This window comes from Metopolophium dirhodum, chromosome 1, assembly GCF_019925205.1.
Source record: "Metopolophium dirhodum isolate CAU chromosome 1, ASM1992520v1, whole genome shotgun sequence".
Taxonomy (NCBI): domain Eukaryota; kingdom Metazoa; phylum Arthropoda; class Insecta; order Hemiptera; family Aphididae; genus Metopolophium; species Metopolophium dirhodum.
Window position 1 is genome coordinate 140947457 of NC_083560.1, and position 8563 is coordinate 140956019.

General features: G+C 41.9%; 1 protein-coding gene across 1 annotated transcript; it reads right to left on the bottom strand.

The window, feature by feature from the left end:
- Nucleotides 1-525: 525 nt before the first annotated feature.
- LOC132932884 (uncharacterized) lies at nt 526-8188 on the bottom strand. The gene is made up of 5 exons (XM_060999232.1): nt 7991-8188; nt 7333-7928; nt 6454-6707; nt 4701-5865; nt 526-2779 (listed from the first exon to the last, which is right to left on the bottom strand). The coding sequence occupies exons 1-5, from the start codon at nt 8186-8188 to the stop codon at nt 526-528; spliced, it is 4467 nt and encodes a 1488-aa protein (XP_060855215.1).
- Nucleotides 8189-8563: the final 375 nt, after the last annotated feature.

Sequence of the window (8563 nt, forward strand, 5' to 3'; positions counted from 1 at the left end):
AATGTTATTTATACATCATATAATATAGGTACATTAGAATCTTAATGTGTGAAATAAAATACAACATTTAAATTAAATTGTCTGTACTATCTGTACTATATCATACTATTCAATAGGATGTGGTACAATACAAATAACACAGACATTACATACATTGTTTGACATTAGTTACGAATTCACATTATAGTGAATTCGCATCCAGAGAGAACCACTAGGAGGTTGTCAAACTTTCTCTCCGTTTAGCCCGAAGGCAAGGTCCACGAAGTACCTCCACACAGACCACGTAGAACAGCGGTGTAACGTATTATTTTTGAAAAATATGTCACACATGTTAGGTTTAAAGTCACCTAGACTATCATCATCATCTTTGACCATCGGGCGCATGTAGAACACATACCACGTAGAACAGCGGTGTAACGTATTATGTTTGAAAAATATGTTACACGTGTTAGGTTTAAAGTCACCTAGACTATCAGCAGGCGTCACCTAATTATAATATACTTACCATTGTCACCACTCGTTGCATTACAGAACTTCCCTGTACACTATGTTCTTGGTGACGAATCGGCCGCTGTCATCGGCGTACATGCCGACTCTCACGGACTGTGCGTTTCTCACCCTCGAAAACGCTACGTACAGCTGCCCGTGCGTGAACACAGGCGACGTCAGTAGCAAACCTACCCTGTAGAACGTCTGACCCTGCGACTTGTTGATAGTCATGGCGAACGACAATCTCACCGGGAATTGAAGGCGCCGCAGTAAGATGGGCAGGTCGTCCTCACCGCTGGACGTGAGCGGTATCTTGGGCACGACGATGTCGTCGTCCTGTGCTTCACCACCCAAAATCCTAGCCTTGAAATTGTGACGCCGCAGTTCGGTGACCACCAACCTCGTACCGTTGCACAGTCGTCTCCTCAGATCGAGATTTCTGAGCAACATCACGATGCACCCCACCTTCAACGTCAGCCGGTACGGCGGCAGGCCGTCCGGTTCCAAGCTGTTGAGGAACTCCGTGGGAAAATTGGCCACTTCGTCGGGATCGTCCGCCATCATGGTGTTGACGGCGGTGTAGCTCATCTGAGCACCGTCGACGCGCTCCAGCACGTCCCTGTTGACACCTCTACAGTCTTCGTTTGTGGGACACACAACGATTCTCCGAGCGAATTCGTCGACGTTGGCCAACGACATTTGCTGCGGGTACACGAAATCGATCAAATCATCAACGTCGCATACCATTTGCCGCGGGATTTGCACGGTGTTCGGAACGCCGTCGACCGCGGGCAGTCGGCCGTTGCCGAGCTCAAGCAACCAAGTCGCAAAGTCCGCGTCGTGGTCCGCGCGCATGTTCTGGACCAGATTGAAGCGCTCCATGACGCGCCAAAGACCGTTTTCCTTGATCGACGACATGACGATCTCGGCTCTCGTCCCTCTCCGGACCACGGGCAATATCTGCCTGAAGTCGCCGGCGAACAGCATGGTTTTACCGCCGAACGGTAATTCCGATGCCATGACGTCCCTGAGCAGGCGGTCCACCACCGTCAGTTGCAGTCCCGGCGACATTGGGGCTTCGTCCCAGACGATGAGCGCCGCGTTGCGTATCTTCTGCGCTCGCTCGGACTGCATGGTGACGCTGGACGTCGAGTCTTCGGTCACCGTGCCGAAAGGCAGTCCGAACGTCGAGTGTACGGTCATGCCGCCGTCCATGAGCGACGCGGCGATACTGGTGAACGCCACGCACAACACCTCCCGCTGCGGAGGTCGGTGCCGAAGCGCCCATATCAGGCATCCGTACAGCGTCGTTTTTCCGGTACCCCCGGGTCCGTCGACGAAGAAAGTTTTCGCCACCTCGCGTTGGTCGTCGACGGCCGCCATCACGCGGTCGTACACCGTTCGCTGTTCGGCGTTCAAGGCGTCTACTTGTGGGGCCCACCGTGCCGCCACGTCTATTGCCCGGAACAGCGCGTCGTCCTGCAGCGGTTCCAGTAGACGGGGGTCGGCGAGGGGCAGACTGTAGTCGCCCGGCGATTTCCGGTGTACACGAAGTAGATCCTCGATGGCCGCCAGACACGCGGCCCTCGCGCGGTCGACGTCTTGGAGACGGCGGTTGAAGTCCTCCATCATGTTTGCTTCGTTCGCCTCGTACAACGCCAGCGGGTTTGAGGGCTCGCAGAACACCAGTATAGTGACGAACAGATACCGCAGCTGCCGCGGTGTGTCCAACGTCGCCGATTCCGTCAAGCAATCCCGCCACGCTCGGTCGTCTTCCAATAATCCGAGTGCAACGGCAGCCGCCGTGAATGTTTCGTGAACGACCCCGTCCACCGTCCTTATGTCTTGAAAGGACTTCGGGCCTCTTCGGTTCAGAAGTAGCAATCTCAGGTGGAAACGGTCCCGGTCCAGTGGGTTTACTATGTACATCCGAGCCAACGTAACGTTTGCCATCCGAATCCGCCGCGGCAACCATTGGGTGACATTTCTTACGAGTGCGTTTTCTTGATTACGTGGCATCTGCCAGGTGTAATGCGTCGGTATTTCTTGGTACAAGTATTGTCGAGCATTCACGTCTGTTGTGTTGAGCGCGAAGAACTGCGTGAGTTTCGTACTACGCACAGCTTGGTTCTGTAGCCGTTCTTCTGCTTGGCCCGGCGCAAAGTACACGTTCTGACGACCCTCCAGGTGGACAGGAAGTCTGACGACCTTGTGACTCTTGCCGTGCAATTTGTACGAAAACAACCGCCAGATGCCTTCTGGTGGGCTGACATATCTTGAGTTTACGTAACTGAAAATTAATATTGAAAAGATAACTAACAATGGCTCTATAGATGATACCGTCTGGTGTTGTGATTGGTATTATTATGTGCATATGACGAAGAATCCCTACAACTGTTGAACGATATATTATGATGTTTTGATAAATAAATGTCGTGAAATGTCAACTCGAGTAGCTAAATATAATCATAGTGGACGTCTAGTGAATGTTATGAATTAATTTATATAAGTATACAATTTAATCTATAATTTACAGAGTTGGTATTAGTATATTAGTAGTATATTAGGTGATCAAGGTGATAGCAGTGTACAATCGGTGTATTTAATTCGATTTATATTCGAATTACACATAAAATATTCAAAATTTAAATTATTATTATTATTATTATTATTATATTATATTATATTGTATCAGGTGGAGTACATTATAACTGTATAATATTATTTAAGAATGGCAAAGCTGTAGGAATTTTAATTTATGCCAACGAAAATAACAACCATAAAAGCGTGTTTCACATTGCCGAGGTGTTGAAGTTTACAATTTGAGGCAGTATATTATGTGATCACGGTTAAACTTAGATCAGGTTATAAACCAAAATTTATATCTATTAGGTATATTAGTTAATTGGTGTAATTAATGTCATTGATGTTTAGTTCTCTATGCAATGTAATGTGTATAAACAACTTGAATGAAATAAAATAACAAATTTAATGTAATAATAATAATACCTAAAGAACACACATTAAATGTTAAGTACATAATATAGCTAGTATACAATAGTAAAAAAAACTAAAAGTTATCGGTAAACGATTACAACTACCCTAAAAACCTAAAAAATAGTGAGTAAAATAATTCATACGCACTGGACACACTGCTAAAAATGACATATGCATAAAATATTGTTATATGCTAATAATGATGGAATGGTAATAATTTTCAATGTAATACCTATAATAAAAATCTAACAATAATAATGTACACCACCTATAGAACTCTCTGTATAGAAGTACATAACATAAGGTACAACCTACATATTAATTAATATATAATTATAAAAATCCTAAGACACTATTAAATCATTTATTAATTAACTATTTATTTAATTTATGTTTAATACTGTATGCAATAGAATGTTTATTGTACACAGCTTGAATGAAGACACATGAAAAAAAGGATTAAATGTAATATAAAATTATAAAATTAATATATAATATTATAAAAATCTTAAGACACTATTAAATCATTTATTAATTAACTATTTATTTAATTTATGTTTAATACTGTATGCAATAGAATGTTTATTATACACAGCTTGAATGAAGACACATGAAAAAAAGGATTAAATGTAATATAAAATTATAAAAATCTTAGACACTATTGATGGGAATTATTAAAAATTAATAAATGATTTATTAGTTAACTATTTATTCAATTGATGTTTATTACTGTGTGCAATAGAATGTTTATTATACACAGTTTGAATGAAAACACATGATATAACGCATTAAATGTAATAATAATAATAATAATAATAATAATAATAATAATAATAGTTTATAAATGTAGAAGTTCCTAAAGTTTTTCTCAACTGAATATTCTTATTAAAATGTAGAAATGATTTCATAAAAAAGTAAAGTTCTTTAATCATTAAAATTTTAGTTTTTAGCCAATGTCAAACCAAAGTAATTTTATTATTTCAAACTAAAACGTACATATTTAAAATTAAAAACAAAACAAGAGTAATACAAATTTTAAATTTAAGATTTTTATGTGAATTTTAAAAATTGTCCAATTTAATATTTAAAAGTAGTAAATAATTCCTACACAAAAAAACACACTAAATAAACATATACAATATACTATTGTAATCATTATACCATGTATACATTATATCGTTTATTTAAAATTATAAAATTAAGTTAAGACTCACTTGGCAATCTCATCCTGGTCCTGAACTTCCAACGTCACACGGTCGTGTCCCTTGTATATATACTTGTAGATATACATGACACTCTTTATGGACGTGCATATCTCGACGTTGATGTGCGCGTCATACTTGGCCAGAAGGTAAGGGTTGTATGGCACTACACACTCGTTACCAACCTCACGACCTCTCACAAGTACCACCCGGCCGTCATCCGGTCGGCGGTACTTTGGATATCCGCCGTCCGCAACGTACACAGTCTCCTCTGCGTACGCTTTCGGGAAATCTTTGGAGCATTTGTTGTCCACCATGCACGGACACTGTGGATTGACTGTTCCACACGGCCCGTGGATCATGTGAGACTTGACGCAGTCGTGTAGGCGCCTGTCGATTGCGGGGTCCGGCAAGAAGGCGCAAACCACGTCGTCCACGTCCTTGGCCGTGCGGAACTTACAGTCCTCCGCCAGGATTATCAGTATATGCGCATGGGGCAGACCACGTTTCTGAAACTCGATAGTGTACACGTAAGCGCCGACATTACCAAACACACGATTCACAGTTATGTCAACTATTAGCTCCTGTAGCTTCCTGTTGAACACTCTGGCCACCAGGTCCGGCCTGTCGCTTGCCGTGCTGTGGGCAGCCAGGTTTTCAGTGATCTCTGGCCACCTGGGATTGCACGTAAACGTTATGAACAGGTCGGGTTTCCCTTTGGTACGCACTATGGTGATGGCGTCTTGATAATTCATCTTGTTGAATCGGTCGCTACCCGTGAACGTCGACGGCAATATGACCCTACGCCCGACCGCCATGGGATCGACGTGGAGCTGTTGGTTCACATGGTCCATGAGCCCTTGATACACTTCGGCGAGGAGATCCCTCTGGTGCAAACGTATGTAGTTCAGATTGTTCGACTCCATTCGAACATACTGGTCGCACACATACATCTGCAACAAGAACCGACCCTGATGTAATAAACTAAACAGTTCATGCCTTTGGTCGTTATTTCCCTGATATCTAACAGCCAAACGGTAGGACGCAAACGCTCTGATACTGTTGCGATTGCGGACATTGTTTCGTCGGTTGCCCGCTTGCAACATCCCGTTATGCCAACCGGCCTCGCCGTACGGGAAAAACAGCGGATACAACATCGGATCCGAGTGACACGACCCTTGTGAAATGTAACGAATGGTATATATTATTTAAAGTGAATTGCTAAATCAACGATTTGTAGTAGCTGGGGGTTAGAGGATGGAGTTGTGATTGTGTTGTGAGTATATAACCGCAAAAGAAAGGTTATTAAAATATTAACTCTGATCTCTTTGTATTCCAATGATTTATAGTGTATATTTGTAAGTGATGTCCTAAATAGAATTCCTGGCCTGTCTATCTAACATTCTAATCACTGATAAATCTTTGAACGACACTTATTGTCGGAGATGCGAACAATAATATAATTATCCTTCATAGTCTTTCATCTGTGTATTTCGCAAAAAAAATTTGTCAAAATATCAGTAAAGCTTATTAAAATAATTGTACCTCAGATTGTTAAAGTAATAGAAATTAATAGAATCATTCAAAAGAATGTCCAAAATGTAGTGTATACTTAATGTAAATTTAAAATCGCAGTGTCAGCTTTACTGTACAACAAAAACTATGATTCTATTTGATGGTGTTGATATTAATGTGCAATGAATATAGTGAATATAAGTGAACAATTTGAGACAGCTGTGTTTATAGGAAATAATTATTAACTAACCCACTGGTATGGTTTGCATCCTGTGTTGCGGGGTGATTGGATTCGTATCGTAGATGACCAGATTAATGTCTCTTGGCGGACGACCCCCTTCGCCTACGAACACGGCCGCAACTTCGTTTGCGGTAGGCAGGTTGTTTCGCCCGTCGTCCCGGGCCGCATCTCGGACAAAATGCATCGTCACTGGCCTAGGTCGCACACCTGCGGGATCGGCGTCGGCTAGGTCTCTTTCTGCCAGCCACACCTCACGCATGTTCCTGGAATAAATATAGACATGTATATTTTTATACTTAGACAGACTACACGTAGAAATCATAAATAAATCATTCAGTGCATTTAACTCTATAATTGTATAATTAACATAATACATAATAATAAATATATATATTATAAATGTGTGTGAAGTGTAGTAAGCTTAGGAGACCACATAGGTTAGGTAATAACAATAAAACCTATATACTTCATATAAAATATAAAAACGTCCCAGCCCTAAGTTATATTTAATGTTACCTGTATCATTCATAAGTACATATATCTCTGTTGGTAGCAGAGTAAAATTATAATAAACACATAAAATACATATAATATTTAATATAATTTAAGTAATAAAGGTAAGAAAATTTTTTGCTTTGTATACTATGTTGAATGAACATTAAGTAATAACTGCAGTATATTGGTAGCTGTGAGTGTCTAATATCAACGTAATATCTAGTTTGACAGTTAACATAGTTAGTTTATTGGTTACAGTGTGTAATTTTTTTTGTTTTTTCTGTCTACTTTGAGAAAGGTATATGTAAAAGAAATTTACTCTAAGGGGCAATTCATAGTCCTAATGTTAATAAATACAATAAATTTATATCTTAATTAAAAGCCATTGCGTACGGATTTACGTCCCGCAGAAAACCGTCCAATAGTCCCATCACAACTACGGACAGTTCACGATGATTTCTCTGCAGAGCCATACCGACGCGGCGGGCGTTGGCCTCTGCGGACTCGAGGAAATACAACTGACAGTAGTTGGCATCTACTCGGTCAACGGCCACGTCATTATTTATCCTCTGATAAGTTTGGCCTTGGATACACATCGTTCGCGGTCCACGCCCTCGCAAACGCCTGTCGTCTGTGCCACAGCTAAACGCAGCGAATGCCAGGGCGTTGTTGTACCGGCGGATGTCGTCTCGGAATCTACGACCATCCTGTGAATCTCCAACCAACAAACTCATTAGTAAAAAAGGGGCGGGCAACAACGCGTGTTGTCCTGCAGCGGTCACTTGACCGTTGTTACAGCAAGTGGAGAAGTGCCTATTGGCATCCCGGCCCACTACCTCGCCTTCGAAGTGGCGGGCGTTACACTGTGTGCAGATTCTGTTCAACGCGCCCGCGTTGTGCTGCTCTGGAAGCGGGTGTGTCACGCTTGCCTGCCTGTCAATTATTGGCGCACGCCCTCGGGGTTGTTCACCCACGGCAAGTGGTCGGAACTGCAATTTAAATGATGAGTTTTATTTATGGTTTTTTTTATAAGGAAGACATATTTACTGACCTCTTCGTCGACGTCTGGCTGCAACTCGTCGAGCATGTCCACAAACTCCAGTTCCGCTTGCACTTCGTCCATCTGCACTTCTACAACTTCCACGTCATCCCCTCCGTCCATCTGGACTTCTACCACTTCCACGTCATCCCCTCCGTCCATCTGTACCTCAACAAATTCCACGTCCTCCACCACCTCCACTCCTTCCATGTCATTCCCTACATCCACTGGGACACCAACGACTTCCACGTACTCCACACCCTCCACTGGGACGCCGACGACCTCCACGTCCTCCCTTTCTTCCATCTCGACATCCCCAAGCACCTAAAAGTTAGGTTGAGTTTAGAGTAGGTACAATTGTATTGATAATTCTATATAATTATAATAATAACAACAATAATCATTGCTATCTATGACAGTAAGCGTAGGTATACCTATAATATGCAATAAGTGAATATTTATATGAAATAAGGTTTACGTCACACAAATAAAAGCATACATGTTGTGGTTCAAATTTTTTTTTAAATAGTTACAAAATAATGTTTAGCTGAATGTGTGTTCAATGTGATCAAGTCACACCTATAT

Coding starts and splice junctions, on each gene's coding strand:
- LOC132932884 (XM_060999232.1), bottom strand. CDS start 8,188: ATGGAAGGAGTGGAGGTGGTGGAGGACGTGGAATTTGTTGAGGTACAG. Junction 5,866..6,453: donor GATGCAAACCATACCAGTGG/GTTAGTTAATAA, acceptor ACATTTCACAAG/GGTCGTGTCACTCGGATCCG. Junction 2,780..4,700: donor GACCAGGATGAGATTGCCAA/GTGAGTCTTAAC, acceptor ATTAATTTTCAG/TTACGTAAACTCAAGATATG.